Genomic DNA, 26,682 nt, shown 5'->3' on the forward strand with positions numbered 1-26,682 from the left:
TTTGTGTGAAAAATCTTTATTTTGTTTTGAACAGTATTAGAACAAATACATTATCATGCAGTTCAGTAACAATGAGCACGTTAGTCTTTTAAAAGGCACTTCTGGTGCAATTACAGTAAAGTAATAGAGACAATTCAATAGTGATTTATCTTGCCACCTTATAAAACTGCCTGTTAATTTTACATTGTTCTTTTAATGTTCCTCAGTGAATCACTGCATTTTGTAAAAAATTCAAAATCCTATCATGAAATGTACTTCTGTTGGACTTATTTTAATTCTATTTACTATTAATAACATCACCAATGAATAATATTTAAAAGACATTTAAAAATACTATCTATTGTGCTAAAGTAATCACTCTTTTATAGAGTCAGAAGAAAGTAGTTTAAGTTCCCAAAATGTGAATGAAGTGGAACTTTGTGATGTAAACCTTGTAAGAATAAAATTTGGGTAAACTAGAGCTTTTTAAGTGGTTTTATTCTGCTGTTATTTTTAATTAAACAGTTCTAAATTTATGATTTTATAAAGAATGTTTTATCATTTTTTAGAAAACAAGCATAATCTAATTTTTTAAATAAAAATTATAATGTACAGTTAGCTTCCCAATGCTAAATCACAATTAAGACGTTCTCCAACATTCATAATCATTTGATTTTTTACAGATGTATGTACAAAGAATCATAAGTACCAACTCATCTGATTAGAATAATTTTCTTATAAAGAAAAACAGCCTTTACATATTCTTTCACAAAGCTAATATTGTATGATTAATGTTGAAACCCAACTAAGCTAAAAAATGTTTAACAAATTTTGTATCCTGTGTTCTTTCATTAGGCTTAAAATAAAATTCAAAAATTATAAAATACTGTAAAAATTGTCATAAATTGAAAGTTATATTGACATCTTTCTCAATAAATGAAATATGCATTAGCAGTACAAACAGTACAGTACAAACAGCACATTTTAACTACTGATTTTTTTAAGTAAATATGAATTGTAGGATTTGGCTAGAATGTTCTGATAATATAGTAAAACCCAAATTATTTCATGCATAGTCTGCAAAGTTCCAGATATAACTGACAGTGATTTTACAATGTAAACATTTCCTTCCCCTTGTGTAGTCATGTTACTGTTCAATTAAAAATAGAATCCATGTATATGGCAACCAAATATTATTCCATCTCTGAATTTCTATGGAATTAATTGTATCAACATGAATAATTTCATAGAGACCTGACGCAACACATATAGTTTATTGCATATGGACTTCAGTCAAAAGTTTCTATTGTGCAAATATGCTAAATAGAATTTCCCTGAGGTGAACTACCTTGCTGGCCCTTGGAAATAACTATGTAAAACTGTATTCAGATTTCAATCTGAATTATAGTCTAATCTGACACACACCCAAAAAGAGTGTGAATAGGTTTTTGTAGTCATTTGATTTGTGCAAATATTTCTCTTAAATGGACTATTTATTCATTTATAATTAAACCTATGTAACCAGAAAAGTTTTTTAAAATAAAACTTTTGAGAAACACAAAAGTACACGTGACGGTACTTCAGAGATAACTTTCTTTCAAATGCCAAAAAAGGAATCTCTTCTATGCTTTTAAGGAATACTAACATTTAATTACTTCTAAGGAAAAGAAAAGCTACTTAGAAAGTAAAGAAGTTTCCCAAATACCCACGTTGCTCAAGTTAGAAGATTTTTCCATTAGGAAAAAAAAAATCAGAAAAGCATTAATTTAAAGATTCCTTTTCTTTCATTCATATAACCAGATAGGATCTCAGTCATGAATTTTTAATCAGGAAACCTTTCACAAATAACTTCTTCTTCTTTAACCGTCTGTGAAATGCTGCTGAGATAATTTTCCGACTTCATTATAAAATTTGTCCACTCCTGACAGATGTCCTCCATGGAGTACTCTTCACCACCGTATTCCAGTGGAAGAATGTCTGGGAAATACTGGAGTAAGCTTTGCTTGTAGTTGTCCCCATGCATATGAATCTGAAACAGACAAAATGTTTTAGAAGATAGGCCCTCTGCCTCCCAGTATAGCAGAGGCATTTCTAGGAGAAACGCAACATCATAAAATGAGGTATTCTCATCACATCTAAGACAGCAGAACATGTACGATAGTACATCATTTGTCCCTCTGCTTATGAAGCCAATAATTTTACTTATGTTTAGATTGTGCTACTGATGAAGCTGCGCATCTTACTGTTTTCTTATATTTGCATCCTTATAATAACTATTCAGAATTTATAAAAAGATACTTTTTCTTCAAAAGTAGATTTTGAAAACTCTAAATAAAATCATTTCATACAGTCTATTTCCTATTAATGTATTGGTGATTCTCAGCAAAAGATCAAATATCCTGGAAGGGTTCTGTAGATGATTAAAATGTACTTCTTTTTATTAGTTCTTATCAAGGGGTTTCCCTGGTGGCTCAGTGGTAAAGAATCGACCTGTCAATGCAGGAGACACGGGTTTGATCTCTGGTCCAGGAGGATGCCACATGCCAAGGAGCAACTAATCCTGTGTGCCACAACTGCTGAGCTGTGTTCCAGAGCCCAGGAGCCACAGCTACTGAAGCCCCCACACCCTAGAGCCCGTGTTCTGCAGCAAGAGAAGCCACTGCAGTGAGAAGCCCTTGCACTACACCTAGAGAGTAGCCCCTGCTCACAGTAACTAGAGAAAAGCCTGTGCAGCCACAAAGGCCCGGCACAGCCAAAAAATAAGTAATAAGCAATTTTTAGAAATTATTTTATACCTTCTGTTCCCTACTAATGTATTGGTGATTCTTAGCAAAAGATGGAATATCCTGGAATAGTTCTGTAGATGATAAAAGTATATTTCTTTTTATTAGTTCTTATCAAATAAAAGCATACATCTGAGCACACAACTAGGTATGTGGGGAATAATTTATGTGGTACAGTTGACAGATAGTCTTGGCTAATAAAAAATTAAGAGAAATTATGATGGTTGAGAACTTAAATTTTCAAACATTTTAAACTATGTAAACTCATCATATAATGTCCTGAAGTTAAAGACTTGGAACCTTTGATTAAAAGCACCTCTTGTTACAAATATATAAATAACCATTACTCATCTGCTAGGGTTCATGTGTAAATTCAATCTTCTAATAAGCATCTACTATGTGCTAGGGTTGAGGCGTCCCTGGTGGCTCAGATGGTAAAGAAGCTGCCTGTGATATGGGAGACCTGGATTCGATCCCTGGATCGCGAAGTTCCCCTCAAGAAGGGAATGGCTCTCCACTCCAGTGTTCTTGCCTGGCGAATTTCATGGGCAGAGGAGCCCAGTGGGCTACAGTCCAGGGGGTCGCAAAGAGTAGGACATGACTGAGCAAATAACACTTCCACTTTCACTTCATGTGCTAGGATACAAAGACTGAAAGATGAATGAAACGTTTCTTGTACTCAGGAACCTCACAGTCCCAGTTCTTGATTTTTTCAGAAGTGTTTAAAATATTACCAGCTAATTCAAAAATTCTACTATCTCTTCAAGAAAGAGGAAATAAGATCATCCACAGAGTACTGCCAAAACATTTAAAGAGAGAAAGTGGCAAGATTTGGTCTTCCTCACCCTCCTCATTTTGGCAAATCTGCTTCATGTCAATTAACTTTCACTGAAATGCTCCACTTAACTTCTCAATTTTAAATTTTTCTTCTTTTCTTGCTCATGTTCTCCTGTTTATTAGGTTCAATTTATTGCTATATTTGGGGGTTTTTGTGATCTGAAATATAACCCAAAATAGAAATTTTAATGTCTTTCAGAGTTCAACAGAGATGATCAGCTATTATCAAACTATACTGAAGAGAGGAAAAAATGAACAAAAATTGACTTTTATGAAAATAAAAGAATAGGGGTGGTTCTTCTTAATGACAGACAGAAATACCTACTGGAAAACCTCTAATGAAGCTCTACGGTCATAATTTTCTGAGAAGATGCAAGATAATACATTTTCAGAATCTGAAAGAATATACTTTCTAAAATTCCAAATATGTTGTTATTACTCACATTATCAGTACTTATATTTAAATAATTTTTGAGATTTAAATCATAAAAGCCTTTAAAACCTATTTGTGTCCTTGCATTAGATGTTGCCAACGTTTGTCTAAATATTATGCTCTAAAAATTATCCTTTAAGGGAATTCTTTGGAGGTCCAGTGGTTAGGACTCTGAACTTCCACTGGAGAGGGCACAGGTTCGATCCCTTGCTGGAGAACTAAGATCCCGCAAGCCATGTGTCGTGGCCAAAAAAAAAAAAAAATTATCCTTTAAGATTCATGCAGAAGAATGGTTGCATTTTGGGGAACTCAGATTCTATTGTCAACACTTGAAAAGTCCAAGTGATATTACCTGAGATAAGACTCCACAAGGTAGGTAATACAACATCAAATCTCTTTGCTTTAACTAACATGACATTAAGTCACATATTTTGGATACTGTGGTTTTTAGTTAACATGTCTAATATAAGTACATTTATTATTTACATAGATAATACATTCACATGGCTAGAAATCAAAACAAGATAAAAGACGGTGAGGTGTCTTGCTCCCAACCCTAACCTCATCTACGCCATCCATAACTCGCTTCAGTTCTATACAGAGTAAACAATTTGGTTGTTGTATACCCTTTTTGAGGATAACTTTTATGCAAATATAATTATACATTCTGATGTCTTCCCTTTTTTATACAAAAGGAAGTATAACATAAACACTATTCTGCATGTTTTTATTTCACTTCCCTATATATCCTGCAAATCTTACAGTGTTCCATTGTGTAGGTGTATCACAGCTTATTTAACCAGTTCCCTCATGATAAACACTCGATAGTTTCAAAATCTTTTGCTACAATGAATCATATATGTAATTTTGTTTATGAGCGGGTATTTGTTGTTGTTGTTTTGTTGCTAAGCAGTGTCTGAGTCTTTGCAACCTCATGGACTGTAGTCCACCAGGCTCCTCTTGTCCATGGGATTTCGCAGGCAAGACTACTAGAGTGGGTTACCCTGCCCTCCTCCAGGGGATCTTCCTGACCCAGGTATCAAACCAGTGTCTCTTGCATTAGCCTGTGAATTCTTTACCATCTGAGCCACTAGGGAAGCCCCATGAGTATATCTTTGGAAAAAAATCTCAGAAATGTGAAGGTTGTAATTTTTATAACTATGGCCACACTACCCCCTATAGGGAATATATCATTTTGCAGTCTCACCAACCATGTATGGGAGGTCCGGTATTTGATTTTTCAAAATTAAAAAGAAATTTTTATTTATAAAAGGAGTTGGATTATTACATAAATATTCAAAACACTTGGATAATGCTCTGTGTGTGTCAGGAGAGGGGTGGAAATAGGAGAGCTATTCTTAAATTTAAAAAGGAGTGGAACATTTCATACAAAAGCATAGTGATTTGAAGATGTTTTACTCACCCGTTCCTTAATTTTTTCAGTCAGAAATGGTTTAATCATGGAAAAGACAGCATGGAAAATTATTGGCTCATTTATCAAATGGATACCACGAACTTTTAATGGAAAGGAATCCTTTTGAAAATAAAGAAAATGTCTTGTTAATAACAAAACATAAATCAATATGTGATCCTATCAACAAACTCCTTCTTTGAACACTTGCTAAATGTACAGCAATACCTAAAGTGTGATTTTATTTTCAAAATTATGCCATCAACACAAGAGCCTGCTTTCTAGTTCGCTGTCCCTAGGCAAAGTATTTAAAGAAATACCTGCATATTTCATAAATAAGACACAGAAAATGTCTCCCCCAATCACATATAAATGTGCTTTTGAAAAATCAGTGAGTCGTTTGTATATTTAGCTTTACCCTTCAAATTTTTATTTTGAGGAAAAAACACTTTCATAAAAGTTTACTTCAAAAGAAAAGTACAATAAACAAATATAAACTTTTTTTTTTTTACTTTTAAATTTTTGACATAGGTATAAGTCTTTCACATCAAAGTAATATCAGCTTTTTTCTAAGGTTAAAAAGTTAAGAATTGAAAGAAAAACCTTATCAGTAGTTTCCCTAGCCAAAGATGTGTTGTTAATTTTTTCCTGCCAAGGTTCTTTTATGCAAAATTCTTCTTTTTTTTTTTTCCAACACACAGCTTTTAGAGATGTGTTACCAAATTGTCACTTTTCCTTTCAGGTTCTTTCTATTAATAATTTTATTTTAAACATCATGCTCTCTAAATAATTTGCACTCTGTTTTGTTTCACTGACATAACACAATTTTTGTAAACATAGTGGGTTTTAAATATTGAAGCTATAATCTATCAAATGGCTGTATCATCATCTAAGTAACCCTTTTCCTATTTCTGGATAAATAAGCTGTTTCTAATTTGCTTCTATAAAAATCAATGCTATAGTAATGGTCTTCAGGTACAAAAGAAATGGTGTTTATAAGTATAGTTTTGACATCCAGATGTCCTGGATTGGAATCCTTGTTTCACTACTGACAAAATGTGTATGTTTGGGCATTGCTATGTCACCTCTCTGACATAGTAAAATAATTTGTAAAATGGAAAAAAATAGTCATATGTCATAATCTTTGGTGTAGCCATTAAACGGTAATGCATTTAAAACATTCAGCAAAGTATCCAGTACAGAGTAAACTATTATTGTTATATACAAAGATTGCTCCTTGGCTAGGTTTCCACAGTAGGATTACTAGGTCAAAGATGATGGTCATTTTTAAGACTTATTTTTTTCTGGAAAGAACTGTTCAATCTATACCAGCCAAACCTATATGACACTTTGTTGTCTATTATCATTGTTATCAATATTATTTTTTGAGTCAATAGGAACAAAATTTTAATGACAGATAAAGTCATCACATTCTTGTTTAAATGTATGAATTCTGTGGTTTGAAATTTTGAACATATTTTCAGTTTGTTGCAACATTCTTTCTTTTTGAAATAATAACTTTACTTCCTCTTACCATTATTGAATTCTATGTATCTCTTCTAAAATTTTATTTAATTTTCTAATAAATGTGCTTGTGTGTGTGATTGTGCTCAGTCGCTCAGTCTTGTCTGACTCTTTGTGGCCCCATGGACTATAGCTCACCAGGTTCCTCTGTCCGTGGGATTTCCCAGGTAAGAATACTGGAATGGAGTACCACTTCCTACTCCAGGGGATCTTGATGCAGGGATTAAACCTGAGTCTCCTGGGTCTCCTACATTGGCAGAAAGAGTCTTTACCACTAGCATCACCTGGGAAGCCCAATAAATAGAATGGATTGCCATGCCCTCCTTCAGGAGAACTTGCCAACCCAGGGCTCAAACCCAGGTCTCCTGCATTACTGTCTGAGCCACCAGTGAAGCTCAAGAATACTGGAGTGGGTAGCCTATCCCTTCTCCAGGGATCTTTCTGACCCAGGAATCGAACAAGGGTGGCGGATTCCTTACCAGCTGAGGTACCAAGGAAGCCCAATAAATATACTATCCCTTCTCTTTAACACACAACTATATATATAATATTTGGAAGTATTATCCTGAAGATAGTACCTTGGACAGCAAGGAGATTAAACCAGTCAATCCTAAAGGAAATCAACCCTGAATATTCATTGGAAGGACCGATGCTGAAGTTGTAACTCCAACATTTTAGCCACCTGATGTGAAGAGCTGACTCGTTGGAAAAGACCCTGATGCTGGGAAAGATTGAGGGCAGGAGGAGAAGGGGGTGACACCTCTGAGATGGTTGGATGGCTCACTGACTCAATGGACATGAGTTTGAGCAAACTCCAGGAGACAGTGAAGGACAGGAAGGCCTGGTGTGCTGCAGTTCATGAGGTCACAAAGAGCCGGACACAATTGAGCGACGGAACAAAAGCAATCCTGAACACACCACACACTTACTGTGAGAACAGCAGCAATCCTCTTGGCTACAGAGGGGGTAATCTGAAAGGCATGAGCAAACTGCCAGCCTTCCAAATCAAAGACAGCCTTGATTCCATTCCGCTGTGTCTCTATCTCCTGGACAATAAGCTCCGACGTGATGAGACTCACACGAAATGCATCATAAGCTGTGAAAACTTTTGGGTCCCAATGTGCTGGAAAAAAAAAGTGTAAAAACTCGTATCTCAGCACTGTGTAAAGAATAAAGAATCAGAAAGATTTACAGAAGGAAATGGATTCTTTTTAGATTTAAAGACCAATAGAACTAATACATATATGAAGATCATGAATAGAATAACAGATCAAATTGGTGGTCCAAGAACATGAGCCTGCTTTTCCCTCCCTCCCTCAAATCCTTAGTAAAAAACAGATTCTTTCAACTTCTCTGGTGGTCCAGTGGTTAGGACTTTGCCTTCCAGTGTAGCAGGGGAGGGTTCGATCCCTGGGAGCTAAGATCCCACATGCCTTGGGGTCCAAAAACCAAAACATAAAACAGAAACCATATTGTAACAAATTCAAAAAAGACTTTTTTAAAAAAAAGTGAAAGTGTTAGTCACTTAGTCCTGTCCTACTTTTTTGTGACCCCCATGGACTATAGTCCACCAGGTGCCTCTGTCCATGGGATTCTCCAGGCAAGAATATTGGAGAGGGTTGCCATTCCCTTCACCAGGAGCTCTTCCTGACCGAGGGATCACACGTGTGTCTCCATGTCCACATAAAAAAAAGAACAGATTCCTAAGAGCATGGGGAAAATAAAAGAATGAATGTAGGCTGTATTTGATGGCCAGATGAAACTATAGCACAAAATATGCAGGACGGAGCTGTGGCTGAAGGTAGGAATGCCTCTGGGTATGCTCCACGTTCAAAGGTATTGAAAATGGGAAAAGCAAAGCTCTGGATTACCAACAGTAGCCAGGGTCCTATGGTAACCACAGAGGTTGTTGCTAAGGGAAACGCATAAGACAGGCAGGTAGATTCTCTGACACCCCCCTGTGATGAGCAGCGTGTAGCGGTCATGTCCACACAGGCTAGAACAGTGAGTGTGGTCTTGGAAAGTCAAGTCAAGAAGCACTAGGGTAGCCACCCAGGAAAAACAAGGAATACCTGTGCTAAGGAGTTGCTGAATTCTTGTCCTCTCCCCTCCCCCACTAGTCCTGGGGGAGGCCATGGCGGGCCAAAGTGACAGTAATCGATAGGCAAGCAGGTGATCTTTTAAAAAGATATGCAACCACTGCGAATTATAACATTTTTTAAAACACTGACACACAAAAGAAAAGAGGATCCAACTCAATAGACAAAGGCATTACAATAGAAGGAGACAGCTAATAAAGCAAGAAATGTTAAAGGAAACAAAATAGTTTCAGTGAGGAAAAATAAAGATACTGTAGGCTATTATTGTGTGTGTGTTAGTCGCTCAGTCATGTCCAACTCTGCGACCCCGGGGACTGTAACCCGCCAGGCTCCTCTGTCCATGGGATTCTCCAGGCAAGAATACTGGAGTGGGTTGCCATGCCCACCTCCAAGGGATCTTCCTGACCCAGGGATTGAACTTGGGTCTCTTGCAATGCAGGCAGATTCTTTACTGTCAGATCCACCAGGGAAGCCCTAGGCTGTTACTATAAGAAGAGGCTATTATGAAAAAGAATCAATTGAGATCTTGGAAATAAAAAGATGACAATTCAAGCAAATCTCTGTTGATAGGACAAACGTCAGAAAACATACAGTCAACAAGTGAATAAGAGTCTGGAATACTGAGCTGAGGAATTCTCTCAGTTTCAGCATACGAGAGCCAGAAGTCAACATGTATGAATAAAAAGGTAAGAGACAGGCAGCTAGACTCAGAGGTTTCAAAATCCAACTCATCAGAGTTCTGGAAGACAAAAACACAGATAACAGGAAACAGAGGGGAAAGGAAAATTCTTCCAAAGCTGGAAAAGGAAGCAAATCTTCAGATTAAAAGTTTCATGCACTACCTAACAAGATGAAGGGAGGGAAAAGATTTATGACTAAGGAAAGGTAAAATTCTAAAAATGCCAAAGTTTCTGGCTTAGACAATCAGGTAGAATGGTGGTACCATTTGTTGAGATATACTGGAAGACAAGTGTTTGGGGAAGGAAAGATTATACACAGTTTTGAACACATTAAAATGGTGCTGGTGAAATGTTCAGGAGGATACAGTTGGGCAGGGAACTGGTTGTCTGGAGCTTTGAGAAACAAAGAGAGATGGGCTGAAGATACAAATCTCAGGGTTTTTGTGGTTATATATAGGCCTATGGCAGTGATTATTGTGGACTTAACAATTCTGTCTGTTGTAGTAGAGAGATATATAGCTAAAAAGAGGAGGCTGAGGCCAATGTCTAAAAGAATTCCAGAATTTAAAATAGAATATGTAGTGCCAGCGAAGGAGACTAAGAATAATCAGTTAAGTTAGAGGAAAACAGGAGACTGTGGTATCAGAGAGGAAGGGGTTTGCTGCAAAAAGATGATCACTGATGATTTGCTAAGGTCACTTCAGCAGGAAGATGGGAGTGAAACCAGTCCAGGGGATGTTGAGAGGAGCTGTGAGAAAATGTGAACGGTGAACGTGACTAACTTAAAAAGTGTGGCTGAGAATGGGAAGTGTGGGGAGGTGGCTGGGTCGGAGGATGAAGGGTCTCATGGGATTGAAGAGGGAATTTTGGCTGACCCTAACAGATTTAGATGTTAATGGGTAGTGTGTAATAGCATGGAAAATTACGAAGACAAAGAAACAAAAGAAATCATCAGAGGTATTCCTAGGAAGGCACAATGGGATTGCTCTCTGCTTTTACAATTTTATTTATTTATTTATTTATTTGGCTGTGCTGAGTCTTTGTTGCTGCTCGGGCTTTTCTGCAGCTGAGGTGAGCAGGGGCTGTCCTGTAGCTGTGGTGTGTGGGCTTCTCGCTACAGTGGCTGCTCACTCTAGAGCCTTTGGGATTCAGTAATTGGGACACCACATGACTCAGTAGTTGCATCTCCCGGGCCCAAGAGCACAGATTCAGTAGTTGTGGCACATGGACTTAGTTGCTCCAAGGCATGTAGAATCTTCCCAGACCAGGGATCAAAACCATGTCTCCTGAATTAGCAGGCAGATTCTTTACCACTGAGCCACCAAGAGAGCCCTGCTCAATGACATAATGACCTAATGACTAAGCAACAACAACAAAACCCAAGTTAAAAGTTAAAGAGCTAAACTCTTAAATATAAACTCATGGAAGCTTCTGATATGGCAGTCAAGAAAAACAGAAGAGAAGTGTGTGACTTACCAATTCTGTAAATCAGAACTTTGCTGCCAGTGGGGTCTCGGGCTCTCAGGACACCGACATAGCCCGCCTTCAGAAGCCCAAGGATGCTTCTAGGGTGGAGATCTGCACTTATTTCTGGACATTCTGCTCTCCACTTAAAGTAGTTTTTCAATAACTAAAAAGTAAAATAAAAATTGTTTACAGGTAGCATTCATGGTAAGCCTTTTGTAAGAGCGATGGGAAAGTCTTGGCATCATGTAGGGCCCTTGCCAAACTAATAGATCTCTAGATCACAAAATCTATTATGACAGGATTTTAACCTGAGGTATCCATTTAGCTGCAAAAACTAAATGCACTCTTCATCCAAGATCTTGGGTGATAGGAATTAGTCACAAACTCAAAGTAGAGGAATTTTTATTTGTCTCCTATGGTAAAGAGACTCCCAAAGACAGCTGTCAACAATGCCTTCCTTTGGGGACTTCTCTGGTGGTCCACTGGTTAAGACTCCATGCTTCCAGTGTAGGGGGCTCGGGTTTGATCCCTGGTAGGGAACTAATCTCACAAGCTGCATGGTGCAGTCAAAAATAAATAAATAAATATTTTAAAATGCACCCCATCCAGAGTACATATGTCCCAATTCCACCAGGTGGTGGAGTCCATTGATTCCTTCCTCTCGAAGCTGAGCTGGCCTCTCATCTCCCTTTGACAGAAGTGACACTGTGCTAGAGTAAGAAGCCTCTTTTTTTGCTTTTTGGGATCCAGACACCACGTGCATGCATGCTAAGTCACTTCAGTCATGTCCAACTCTTTGCAACCCCATGGACTGTAGCCTGCCTGGCTCTTGTGTCCATGGGGTTTCCTAGGCAAGAATACTGGAGTGGGTTGCCATTTGCTCCTCCAGGGAATCTTCCTGACCCAGGGAGCAAACCAGAGTCTGCTGCGTCTGTCTCTTGCATTGTTGGGGGCGGGGGGGGGGGGGGGGGGTGGTGCGGGTTTTTACCACTACTGCCACCTGGGATGTCCATTGTGGAGAATACTTACCTCAAATTACACATTTAAAATGTACTATATTTCAATAGATCTCTTTATGATTTTCAGTTTTTCTAAAATGACAATATATTTGTTTTGAGTTTAAAGAGATTTATTAGCAATGTGGAGCCAAAGTTCAGATCATTGGCAAGGACAAATTTTGCCTTTGAGTCATTGGAATAAACATGATAACTGTATTCACAAGGTAGCAATGATCTGGAGGAGAATCTACAAGTTTAAAAAACCAACTGAAGAGTGAAATTACAAGCCTTGGGGGATGTCAATGGCTGGGAATGGCTGGAGGAAAAGAGAATCTGGTTGCACCACAGGAGAACTGGTGCCATGATGCACAGACGAGAGGGAAACGGCATCTGTTTTGCTCTGCTTCTCTCTGTTTCACTCTCTTTCTTTCTCTCACTCTGTCATGTTTGTATTTAATAAACTTGCCTTAATGTTACTAAGAGTTAAATGCAACAGAGAGGTTAGAAAGGAAAAAAGTCAGTAAAGTTGCCAACAAAGAAATAATTGGTGACCTAAAAAGCAGTTTCCAAATGCAGCAAGAACAAAAGACACATTTTAGATCCTAATACAATCATTCTATGCACAAGATGAATTTCTCTTCCTCTTCCTGTCTTAGTGGGCATGGGAATAAGTGTTAATAGCATCTTTAGTGTTCATCACTTTTTTGATACTTCCCTTGGATATAAAAATAGTTCTTTAAACTCAAGCAAAACACTAGAAGCACCATAGGAGCTCCAGTAAAGAAGTAACAATGTGAACTTCGCTGGTGGCGCAGTGGATAGGATTCCACCTGCCAATGCAGGGGACACAGATTCGATCCCTGATCTGGGAAGATTCTGCATGCCGTGGAGCAACTAAGTCCAAGAGCCATAACTACTGAGCCCTCGTGCTGCAAATACTGAAGCCCGTGCACCTAGAGCCCGTGCTCCACAAGAGAGAGCACCTCGAAGAGAAGCCCATGCCCCACAAAGAAGAGCAGGCCTCACCTACCACAACTAGAGAAAGCCCGCATGGAGCAACAAAGATGGGCAAAGCCAAAAATAAAGTAATACTTTTTTAAAAAAAGAAATGTTTATCTTCCCATGGAATAATAAGAAATGATAGCTTTATTAAAAGGGATCTTTTAAGTAAGAGAAGTGGGTTCTTCGGCTCACTGATCTCTGCAGAATGCTGGGCACTCAGGAAATAGGTACATGTATTGAGTGAAAGAATAAATAAATAAAGGATTAAACCAGATGTGTTGGAAGATGTACAAATCACCCTCATACTTTTGACACTTAATTTTTGCAAACTGACAGCTCTACACCTGGATCTTTGATTATTACCTTTTCACTGATAAATTCAAAGGTCCAGTTTATATAAATAAATTATGTAAAATGACATAAACTGCTACTAAGCAATTATCCAACAAACCACATAAAGTCCACAGCAACAAAAAAACCGCCTGCAAGTGAATATTCATTCCTAAAAGGCACCTGTTTTGTACCACCATAGCAATAAATAAGTATAAAAAGTTACAGCTTATCTTAACCATGGTTCATAACAGAGTACGTACTTTCAAATAAAATTACAACTATCTTTGTGCCACTTTTATAGGATTTAATAGCATCATTTCAATTCTTGCTCATGACCATTCTAAGAGGTAACTATGGTTACCCCATTTTGTGGGTAGGAAAACTATAGATTGAAGAAATTACACATTAATGGGAGGGCAGTAACTATCAGGAGCGGAGTGAAGACTGAAACTGATTCCTGATAAGGTAAACTTTACGAAAGAAGCTGTATTTAGGGAGCAGTCCTAACATGGCAGAGGAATAGGATGAGGAGACCACTTTTCCCCCCACAAATTCATTGAAAGATCATTTGAACACTGAGCAAATTCCACAAAACAACTTCTGCTGGCAGAGGACACCAGGCACCCAGAAAGCCAGCCCATTGTCTTCGAAAGGAGGTAGGACAAAATAAAAAAGATAAAAAGAGAAACAAAAGAGTTAGGGACAGAGACCCGTCCCGGGGAGGGAGTCATGAAAGAGAAGAAGTTTCTGAACACCAGGAAACCCTCTCACAGGCGGGTCTGTGGGGAGTTTTGGAATCTCAGAGGGCAACATAACTGGGAGGAGAAAATAAATAAATCAGACCCACAGATTACACACCCAACCACAACTCTCAGCGCAGAAGTAGCCCAGACGCTCGCGTCAGCCACCAGCAAGTGGGGGCTGGACAGGGAGGCGTGGGCTGCATTGCTTAGGGTAAGGACCTGGCCTGAATGCCCTGAGGACAATCTGAGGGCGCTAACTGAGATAGCAATCCAAACTGTGGGATAGCCAGAGAGAGAGAGAGAGAAAGGAAAAGAAAGAGAGAGAGAGAAGTTTCCTGCAAAGAGCTCTAACCTAAGAGACTGCCGGGCTCACTCACAGAACAAAGGACGGAGCGAATACCAGAGGAGAGCTAGCCAGCTGCATATGGGCCCATCCCCACCAGAAGGCAGAGAGGCAGGTGGGCGGCAGCCAGAGCCGGAAGGCAAGGGGCAAACTCGGCCTCAGAGACGGCATCCTCTAGCAAACTGTGAGCAGGCTCCCAATTGCTAACCAAGTCTTCTTGGGATCCTGGACGGTGGACATCCGCCAGGAGGGTCGCAGCCAGAGATCATCTCCTGAGAGGACACACCTGGTACACCTGAGATGGCGCTCCCGCTGCGCACCCGGGAAACCGAGCAGCTGGGACGGTGGAGGTGATAAGATGCCCCGCCCCACCTGGGGAGTGTGCGCTGGCCAAGCACCTGGTCACCTGAGCTGCTCAGACCTGGGAAGGGCACAAAACGCAGGCCCAACGGAGTCTGTGCCTTTGTGGAGTACCGGAGAACCTGAACCTGAGCGGCTTAGACCTGGGAAGTGCACGCAACCCAGGGGCCGCTTTGGACAGTTCCCCTGCAGAACAACCTGGAGTCTGAGCAGTGTAGACCGGGAAAGCACACACGCCGTGAGCGGGGCAGATCCAGTGTGGCCCAGACACTGCGAGCACTCCCTACATGCCAGTGATATTTGTTTGCCATGCTCCTCCCTCCCCGCAGCACGGCTGAACAAGTGAGCCTAAACAAATGACCACCTTCACTCCCTTGTGTCAGGGCGAAAATTAGACACTGAAGAGACTTACAAACAGAAGAAGCCAAAATAAACAGAGGGAACCACTTTGGAAGTGACAGGTATGACAGAGTAAAATCCTGTAGTTGGCACAGACTACATTGGAAGGGGCCTAAAGACCTCAAGAAGAAGTATAAGCTGGAACAAGGAACTATCTGAAACTGAACTGACCCCACACTGCCAGCAACAGCTCCAGAGAAATTCCTAGATATATTTTACTATTATCATTTAAAAATTTTTTTTAAGTCCTTTATTACTCCTTTAATTTTCATTTTTGTAACCTACTATTACCTTGCAAAAAAAAAGACCCCATTTTTAAAGCAAATTTCATATATATTTTTTACAATTTTTGTGATTTTTTTGTCTTTTTAATATTGTATTTTTGAGAGTCTAACCTCTACTCTAGATTTTTAATTTTTGCTTTTTGGCATTTGTTATCAATTTTGTACCTTTAAGAATCCAATCTTCAGTACCCATTTTTACTTTGGAGTGTGATTACGGGCTTGATTGCCCTCTCTCCCTTTTGACTCTCCTTTTTCTCCCCCAGGTCACCTCTATGTCCTCCCTCCCCCTTGTCTTCTCTACCCAACTCTGTGAATCTCTTTGTGTATTCCGGGCTGTGGAGAACACTTAGGGAACTGATTACTGGCTAGATTGCTCTCTCCCCTTTTGACTCTCCCTCTTCTCCTCCTGGTCACCTCTATCTCCTTCCTCCCTCTTCTCTTCTCTCTGTGACTCTGTGAACCTCTCTGGGTATTCCAGGCGGTGGAGAGCACATAGGGAATTGATTACTGGCTAGATTGCTCTCACCTCTTTTGATTCCCCCTCTTCTCCTCCTGGTCACATCTATCTCCTTCCCCCCTCTTCTCTTCTCCATGTAACTCTGTGAACCTCTCTGGGTGTCCCTCACTGTGGAGAATCTTTTCTCCATTAACCTAGATGTTTTATCATTGGTGTGGTATGGATGGAGAAGTCTTAAGGCTACTGTAAGAATAAGACTGAAAACCAGAGGCAGGAGGCTTAAATCCAAAACTTGAGAACACCAGAAAACTCCTGACTCCAGGGAACATTAATCGACAAGAGCTCATCCAAAAGCCTCCATACCTACACTGAAACCAAGTTCTACCCAAGAGCCAACAAGTTCCAGAGGAAGACATATCATGCTAATTCTCCAGCAACGCAGGAACATAGCCCTGAGCTTTAATATACAGGCTGCCCAAAGTCACACCAAACCCACAGACACCTCAAAACTCACTATTGGACACTTCATTGCACTCCAGAGAGAAGAGATCCAGCCCCACCCACCAGAACACTGATGCAAGATTCCCTAACCAGGAAACCTTGACAAGCCACTCGTCCAACCCCATCCACAGGGAGGAACCTCCACAATAAAGAGGAACAGAAAACTTCCAGTATACAGAAAGGCCACCCCAAACACAGCAATCCAAACAAGATGAAAAGGCAGAGAAATATCCAGCAGGTAAAGGAACATGATAAATGCCCACCAAACCAAAGAAAAGAGGGGGAGATAGGGAGTCTACCTGAAAAAGAATTCAGAATAATGATAGTAAAAATGATCCAAAATCTTGAAAATTAAATGGAGTTACAGATAAATAGCCTGGAGACAAGGATTGAGAGGATGCAAGAACAGTTTAACCAGGACCTAGAAGAAATAAAAAAGAGTCAATATATAGTGAATAATGAAATAACTGAGATCAAAAACACTTTGGAGGGAACCAAGAGTAGAATAACTGAGGCAGAGATAGGATAGGTAAGGTGGAAGATAGAAAGGTGGAAATAAATGAAAGAGAGAGGAAAAAAGAAAAAAGAATTAAAAGAAATGAGGACAACCTCAGAGACCTCTGAGACAATGTCAAATGTCCCAACATTTGAATCATAGGAGTCACAGAAGAAGTAAAAAAGAAAGGCCATGGGAAAATACTTGAGGAGATAACAGTTGAAAACTTCCCTAAAATGGGGAAGGAAATAGTCACCCAAGTCCAAGAAACACAGAGAGTCCCAAACAGGATAAACCCAAAGCAAAACACCCCAAGACACATATTAATCAAAATAACAAAGATCAAACACAAAGAACAAATATTAAAAGCAGCAAGGAAAAAACAACAAATAACACACAAGGGGATTCCTGTAAGGATAACAGCTTTCAATAGAAACTCTTCAGGCCAGAAGAGAATGGCAGGATATACTTAAAGTGATGAAAGAGAAAAATCTACAACCCAGATTACTGTACCCAGCAAGGATGTCATTCAAATATGAAGGCGAAATCAAAAGCTTTACAGACAAGCAAAAGCTGAGAGAATTCAGCACCACCAAACCAGCTCTTCAACAAATGCTAAAGGATCTTCTCTAGACAGGAAACACAGAAAAGGTTTATAAACTTGAACCCAAAACAAGAAAGTGAATGGCAATGGGATCATAGTTATCAATAATAAACTTAAATGTAAATTGGTTGAATGCCCCAACTAAAAGACAAAGGCTGGCTGAATGGATAAAAAAACAAGATCCCTATATATGCTGTCTACAAGAGACCCACCTCAAAACAAGGGACACATACATACTGAAACTGAAGGGCTGGAAAAAGATATTTCACACAGATGGAGACCAAAAGAAAGCAGGAGTAGCAATACTCATATCAGATACAATAGACTTTGAAATAAAGGCTGTGAAAAGAGACAAAGAAGGACACTACATAATGATCAAAGGATCAATCCAAGAAGAAGATACAACAATTATAAATATATATGCACCCAACATAGGAGCACCACAATATGTAAGGCAAATGCTAACAAGTAAGAAAGGGGAAATTAACAGTAACACAATAACAGTGGGAGACTTTAAGACCCCATTCACACCTATGGATAGATCAACTAAACAGAAAATTAGCAAGGAAACACAAACTTTAAATGATACAGTGGACAACTTAGACCTAATTGATATCTATAGGACATTTCACCCCAAAACAATCAATTTCACCTTTTTCTCAAGTGCACATGGAACCTTCTCTAGGATAGATCACATCCTGGGCCATAAATCTAGCCTTGGTAAATTCAAAAAAATTGAAATCATTCCAAGCATCTTTTCTGATCACAATGCAGTAAGATTAGATGTAAACTACAGGAAAATAACTATTAAAAATAGAAGCATATGGAAGCTAAACAACACGCTTCTGAATAACCAACAAATCACAGAAGAAATTGAAAAAGAAATCAAAATATGCACAGAAATGAATTAAAATGAAAACACAACAACCCAAAACCTATGGGACTCAGTAAAAGCAGTGCTAAGGGGACAGTTCATAGCAATACAAGCTTACCTCAAGAAACAAGAAAAAAATCAAATAAATAACCTAACTCTATACCTAAAGCAACTAGAAAAGGAAGAAATAAAGAACACCAGGGTTAGTAGAAGGAAAGAAATCATAAAAGTTAGGGCAGAAATAAATGAAAAAGAAACAAAGGAGACCATAGCAAAAATCAAAAAAGCTAAAAGCTAGTTCTTTGAGAAGACAAATAAAATAGACAAACCATTAGCCAGACTCATCAAGAAAAAAAGGGAGAAGAATCAAATCAACAAAATAAGAAATGAAAATGGAGAAATCACAACAGACAACACAGAAATACAAAGGATCATAAGAGACTACTATCAGCAGCTCTATGACAATAAAATGGACAGCTTGGGAGAAATGGACAAATTCTTAGAAAAGTACAACTTTCCAAAACTGAACCAGAAAGAAATAGAAAACCTTAACAGACCCATCACAAGCCCAGAAATCAAAACTGTAGTCAGAACTCTTCCAGCAAACAAAAGCCCAGCACCAGACAGCTTCACAACTGAATTCTACCAAAAATTTAGAGAAGAGCTAATACCTATCCTACTCAAACTCTTCCAGAAAATTGTAGAGGAAGGTAAACTGCCAACCTCATTCTATGAAGCCACCATCACCCTAATACCAAAACCAAAGATGCCACAAAAAAAGAGAACTACAGGCCAATATCACTAATGAACATAGATGCAAAACTCCTTAACAAAATTCTAGCAAACAGAATCCAACAACATATTAAAAAGATCATATATCATGACCAAGTGAGCTTTATCCCGGGGATGCAAGGATTCTTTAATATCCACAAATCAATCAATGTGATACACCACATTAACAAATTGAAAAAAAAAAAAAAACCCATATGATTATCTCAATAGATGTAGAGAAAGCCTTTGACAAAATTCAACATCCATTTATGATAAAAAAAAAAAAAAAAAAACCCTCCAGAAAGCAGGAATAGAAGGCACATACTTCAACATAATAAAAGCTATATATGACAAACCCACAGCAAACATTATCCTCAATGGTGAAAAATTGAAAGCATTTCCCCAAAAGTCAGGAACAAGAGAAGAATGCCCACTCTCACCACTACTATTCAACATAGTTTTGGAAGTTTTAGGCCCAGCAGTCAGAGAAGAAAAATAAACAAAAGGAATCCAAATTGGAAAAGGAGAATAAAACTTTCACTGTTTGCAGATGACATGATCCTCTAAATAGAAAACCCTAGAGTCCACCAGAAAATTACCTGAGCTAATTAATGAATATAGTAAAGTTGCAGGATATAAAATTAACACACAGAAGTCCCTTGCATTCCTATACACTAACAATGAGAAAACGGAAAGAGAAATTAAGGAAACAATCCCATTCACCATTGCAACAACAACAAAAAAATAATAAAATACTTAGGAATAAATCTACCTAAAGAAACAAAAGACCTATATATAGAAAACTATAAAACACTGATTAAAGAAATCAAAGATGATGGAGAAATATAGATGGAGAAATATACCACGTTCATGGATTGGAAGAATCAATATAGTGAAAATAAGTATACTACCCAAAGCAAACTAGAGTCAATGCAATCCCTATCAAGCTATACCAACAGTATTTTCCAGAGAACTAGAACAAGTAATTTCACAATTTGTATGGAAATACAAAAAAACCTCAAATAGCCAAAGCAATGTTGACAAAGAAGAATGGAACTGGAGGAATCAACTTGCCTGACTTTAGACTACACTACAAAGCTACAGTCATCAAGACAGTATGGTACTGGCACAAAGACAGAAATATAGATCAATGGAACAAAATAGAAAGCCCAGAGATAAATCCACGCACCTATGGACACCTTATCTTTGACAAAGGAGGCAAGACTATACAATGGAGAAAAGACAATCTCTTTAACAAGTGGTGCTGGGAAAACTGGTCAACCACTTGTAAAAAGAATGAAACTAGAACACTTTCTAACACCATACACAAAAATAAACTCAAAATGGATTAAAGATCTAAACGTAAGACCAGAAATGATAAAACTCCTAGAGGAAAACATAGGCAAAACACTCTCTGACATAAATCACAGCAGGATCTTCTATGACCCACCTTCCAGAGTAATGGAAATAAAAGCAAAAATAAACAAATGGGACCTAATTAAACTTAAAGGCTTTTGCACAACAAAGGAAACTATAAGCAAGGTGAAAAGACAGCCTTAAGAATGGGAGAAAATAATAGCAAATGAAGCAACTGAAAAAGAATTAATCTCCAAAATATACAAGCAGCTCCTGCAGCTCAATTCTAGAAAAATAAACGACCCAATCAAAAAAATGGGCCAAAGAACTAAACAGACCTTTCTCCAAAGAAGACATACAGATGGCTAACAAACACATGAAAAGATGCTCAACATCACTCATTATCAGAGAAATGCAAATCAAAATCACAATGAGGTACCATCTTATGCCGGCCAGGATGATTGCTATCAAAAAGTCTACAAACAAATGCTGGAGAGGGTGTGGAGAAAAGGGAACCCTCTTACACTATTGCTGGGAATGCAAACTAGTACAGCCACTATGGAGAAGAGTGTGGAGATTCCTTAAAAAACTGGAAATAGAACTGCCATATGACCCAGCAATCCCACTGTGGGGCATACACACTGAGGAAACCAGAACTGAAAGAGACACATGTACCCCAATGTTCATCACAGCACTGTTTACAATAGCCCATGGAAGCAACCTAGATGGTCCATTGGCAGACAAATGGATAAGAAAGCTGTGGTACATATACACAATGGATTATTACTCAGCCATTAAAAAGAATGCATTTGAATCAGTTCTAATGAGGTGGGTGAAACTGGAGCCTATTATACAGAGGGAAGTAAGTCAGAAAGAAAAACACCAATACAGTATACTAATGCATATATATGGAATTTAGAAAGAGGGTAACGATAACCCTATATGTGAGACAGCAAAAGAGACACAGATGTAAAGAACAGTCTTTTGAACTCTTTGGGAGAAGGCAAGGGTAGGATGATTTGAGAGAATAGCACTGAAACATGTATATTATCATATGTGAAACAGATCACCAGTCCAGGTTCAATGCATGAGACAGGGTGCTCAGGGCTGGTACACTGGGATGACCCTGAGGGATGGGATGGGGAGGGAGTTGGAAGGGGATTGAGGATGGGGAACACATGTACACCCATGGGTGATTCATGTCAATGTATGGCAAAAACCACTACAATATTGTAAAGCAGTCAGCCTCCAATTAAAATAAATAAATTAATATCTTAAGAATGAAATTAAATTAAAAAGAAAGAAGCCGCATTTAGTGGGAAATTAGTAGGGAGAGTCGATGAATTATGAAAACTTTGAAGTCTTGGGAAAACTACAAAAATCATTAAAGAATAAAAAGTTGTATTACATGGGACAAAAATATAAAGAGGAATATTCACTTGTGAAAGACAAGAATTCACAAGAATATACAAGACAGACAGAGGTTAACAGTTGGTTGTTTCAAACACATGGGGCAAGTGTAGTGCACTTAAGAGTATAGGATCCCCTGAGTTCAACTCAAGTTCAAATTCTTGCTCTCCCACTCAACAGCTGAAATTCTGAACAAGTTACTTACCCTTTACGCCTCAGTTTCTTATAAAATAGGAAAATAATGAGATAATCCACACAAATGTTACTCACTAAAGTAACTGGCACTCTAGAAGCTATTAGAATTCTAAATAATCACTAATTTGTTATAACTTCAAATACAAAAACTAGAATAATGAGAAACTTCATTAAAACTTGTTTTCTTCAAACACTAAAACTATGCAGCTTTTATATTTTAAATAAAGCAATGTGAATTGAATTAACTGCTTCTGTGGAGGAAAATGAAGAAATAGTTTCACACTCTAACCCTCTTTCCTTTCAAGTTGGCAGAAAAATAGGGCAAAGAGTTCACAGAAACCTGATTCCTTTCCAGTCAATTTGGACAAGGTCCAGTTAGCCAGTTCCTCAAGGACATGATGCAATGAAAACAATTCAGGAAAATAAATAATATGGGGAAAACATAACACAGAGGTGGGAGATCATTTTATTTCATCTTCTATTTAGATGTTACTTTTAAAAAGCAACCAAAATGAGGGCTCCCCTGGTGGTTCAGTGGTAAGGAATCCACCTGCAAGTACAGGAGACACGGGTTTGATCCCTGGTCCAGGAAGATCCCACGTGCTGCAGAGCTACTAAGCCCATGTGCCGCAACTATCGAGCCTGTGCTGCACAGCCTGGGAGCTGAGACTACCGAGCCCTTGTCCAGCAACTACCGAAGCCTGAGTGCCCTGAAGCCCGTGCTCCAGAGCAAGAGAAGCCATCACAGTGAGAAGCCCACCCACTGCAGCTGGAGAGGGGGGCCCCCACTTCCCAAAGCTAGAGAAAAGCCCACACAGCAACGAAGACCCAGCACAGCCAAAAATAAATAAATAAATAAAATTATGTTTTTTAATGCAACCAAAATGAAATCTGTAAACCATACACTTTTGTTAGTTACCATACATGTTTAATGTACCATTTGAACTGTACTTTTCATGGAAACTGGGATTGTTTCTTCATATTTAGTAGCGGGTGAGTAAATATCAGGACACCTAGGTAGCCATCTGACAAACAAAGGAAATAGGCAGGCTCCTATTTCATTCCTAAGGCCAAACTAAAGCCCAGTAGATCGACAACCCCAACAGAAAAAAGTAAAGCCATAAATTACTAGAGAAAATTTTGCGCAAGAGCTTATGAAACTAGAAGCAATCACAGAACAATGAAATCAATATATTTGATGACATAAAAACTTTAAAATTCTGCACAGAAAGAAAATAGCACTAACAATGTCAAAAGATGGAAACTAGGACAACGGCCTATTTTCTTTAATACATGAAGATATTTTATGAATAAGATGTTTTGTATTTTATGTAAGCAAAGTGGAAGAAAACAAATAGCAAAACAAGCAGTTAATTAGAAAGGAATTTTAAAATGTTAACTATATGAAAGACAATTAACCTCATTTATAATTAAACAAATGCATGTTATAATAATAATGGGAACCAGTTCATCACCTAGCAGGCTGGCACACGGATCATAAAGTTTGATGACACAGTGGGTGATAACATGAGGAAAGACACCATAATGTAATATAGAAGTGATAAAATAATGCAAACACTTTGGAGGACAACTGGTTTATTCATTAACATTGAGAATGCACATAGCACATCAACTGTTCAAGTTTTGAACTTATCTTGTAAGGATTTTCCTATTTTTATACAATGACAGACATACTATCATACCCAGTTGGTGATGGAAGAAGCCCCATTTGTCTCGGTTTCTATCTTTTGTGAACTGCCAAGTAAATTGTAGGAATTCAAAAAGTAATCATTGAATGGAGAAGTGAACAGCATGTGCATGACAGCACTGCCAATGTCTGATGACAAATCCTATGTCCAATACAGGAGACTGGTTAATACATTTTAATAGAACAAATTGAGACAATGAAATAGTACGCAGCCCCAAAAAGAATAATACACATGTTGAAATAGGGTGATCTCTAAGATAAGTTAGATTCAGTTCAGTTCAGTTGCTCAGTCATGTCCAACTCTGCGATCCCATGGACTGCAGCACGTCAGGACTCCCTGTCCATCACCAACTCCCGGAGTTTACTCAAACTCATGTCCATTGAGTCAGTGATGCCATCCAACCATCTCATCCCCTCTTATCCCCTTCTCCTCCCACCTTCAATCTTTCTCAGCATCAGGGTCTTTTCAGATGAGTCAGCTCTTCACATCAGGTGGCCAAAGTATTGGAGTTTCAGCTTCAACATCAGTCCTTCCAATGAATATTCAGGACTGATTTCCTTTAGGATGGACTGGTTGTATCTCCTTGCAGTCCAAGGCACTCTCAAGAGTCTTCTCCAATACCACAGTTCAAAAGCATCAATTCTTCACTGCTCAGCTTTCTTTACAGCCCAACTCTCACATCCATACATGACTACTGAAAAAACCAGTCCAGCCTTGACTAGACAGACCTTTGCTGGCAAAGTAATGTCTCTGCTTTTTAAGTTAGGTTAAAAAGGCAAAATGTAAAACACATACATATGCTTGAAAAGTGTTAGTCACTCCGTTGTGTCCAACTTTTTGTGACCACATGGACTGTAGCTCACTAGGTTGCTCCCTCCGTCCATGGGATTTTCCAAGAAGAATACTGAGTGGGTAGTCATTCCCTTTTCCAGAGGATCTTCCTGACCCAGGGATCGAACCAGGTCTCTTTCGTCTTCTGCATTGCCAGGCGGGTTCTTTACCACTAGGGCCACCTGGAAAGCCTACATATGCTTGTGTGATTGTATTCTACCTGGACAGGTAAGAGGTGGGTAAACGCAAATGCGACTGGGTAGATGGTTTGTAAACTAAGGTCTGGGGTGAGGGATTTTGTCCTTCAGAGAAAGTCACTTTTAGGAACTTACTTTGCATTGCTTACTATGTGTGGATTAAAATAAAAGCATCTGTACTTATTACTTTTTCAATTAAAAATTAGTTATCAACAGCAAAAATCTCCATACTGAGACCCCTGGGACGCTGCACTGTAACACTTCTCTGCCTCCCAGCTCGCTGTGGGTGAGCGAGCAGTTTGGAGAAAGGGCTTCATCAAGTTCAACTGCTGAGCGCTCATTGCGCTGGGTACGTCCTGTTCTGTTAAACCAGTCAATGATCAGACCTGGAAACCAGCCATCGCTGGAAGCCTTTTCACCGTTACTTAACAGATGCGGATGCTGAGTCCAAAGTGACAGATCTCAAGGTCGCACCCCTCTTTTTGATTTCTGTCTTCCCACCACCCTTCTCTCAACCCAGTGTATCAGACCTGGAAACACAGAGGAGAAGCCTCATCCCGACCCTTCCGCTGAAGATACTCTGCACCGCTTTAGTGCCTTGACTTGAGTATTACTATTACCAATACTCCTTTGCTAGAATTTGGCTTCAGATCTTCAGTTTTCCTGGCAATTTCATTTCTCCCAGCACACGTCGAGTTATCTGCTGAGATGAAATAAATCTAGGCTTCCCACATCTCCGAGATCATTATCTTTTATCTCTGCTGCTCTGCCGCGGAGAGTAAGGCATTTCCGAAAAACTTCATAGGTTCGGGAGACTCATCCAAGGGCAGAATTTCACTGCTTGGGGTCAAATAAGCCCTCACCCCAGAGGGCGCCAGCTTTTTTAGAGGTTTCCTGTTTCCACGACCCTGGAGAAACTGGAAGGACCAGTGCGGGATTTCTCAGGACACCCGCTGCCACCGCCGGGCGCGCCCAGGGCGCGTCCCCGCCGAAGTTACACCCCCCGCCCCTGGCACGGGTCCCGGCTAGGGATCGGCCGGGGTACCGACCCAGCCTCGGCTTCGTGGCGCGACACCGGGGTGGGGCTGGTAAGGGAAGTTCCCCTTACCCGCCAGGCCAGGTCCAGATCGAAGTCCCGGGCGCGCAGGAACCGCAGCAGGAAGGCGTCGCTGAGCAGCCGCCCGGCCAGCGGAGCGCCGGCCGCCAGGGCCCGGCGCCGCAGCTCGGCCAGGCTGGGCTGCAGCAGCGGCGAGTGGTCGGGCAGCGCGCTGAGCTGCAGCCCCGCCAGCCCCGGCCGCGCCTCCGCCATGCCCGCCGCCGCTCCCGCTGTGGTCCGGGGCGCCCGGGAGAGCGCGCGCCGGCCTCCTGCCCCTCCTCCGCGGGCCGCTCGCCCCGCCCCGCCCGGAGGGGTGCGCCCGGCCGCCTCTTAGAGCGAACCACGTGGGACCCTGCGGGGCTCAGGGCTCTACAAGCCCCAGGTAGTAACCCCGGCCTCCCAGAAAGGAAGTCACTGGTGCTCAGCCTCTAGAAGATAACATGGTGTGTTTGCCTCTGCTGATGGTGATCGGTGGCGATGTTTTCAAATTAGTCAGCTAGAGAACTTTAT

General features: G+C 39.8%; 1 protein-coding gene across 1 annotated transcript; it reads right to left on the reverse strand.

Annotated features, from left to right (window-relative positions):
- TTPA (alpha tocopherol transfer protein) lies at positions 1–26,385 on the reverse strand. Its single transcript, XM_061123376.1, has 5 exons — positions 26,185–26,385; positions 11,223–11,376; positions 7,897–8,090; positions 5,456–5,566; positions 1–2,008 (listed from the first exon to the last, which is right to left on the reverse strand). The coding sequence occupies exons 1-5, from the start codon at positions 26,383–26,385 to the stop codon at positions 1,802–1,804; spliced, it is 867 nt and encodes a 288-aa protein (XP_060979359.1). The 3' UTR covers positions 1–1,801.
- Positions 26,386–26,682: the final 297 nt, after the last annotated feature.

Source organism: Dama dama, chromosome 21, assembly GCF_033118175.1.
Source record: "Dama dama isolate Ldn47 chromosome 21, ASM3311817v1, whole genome shotgun sequence".
NCBI classification, from domain to species: domain Eukaryota; kingdom Metazoa; phylum Chordata; class Mammalia; order Artiodactyla; family Cervidae; genus Dama; species Dama dama.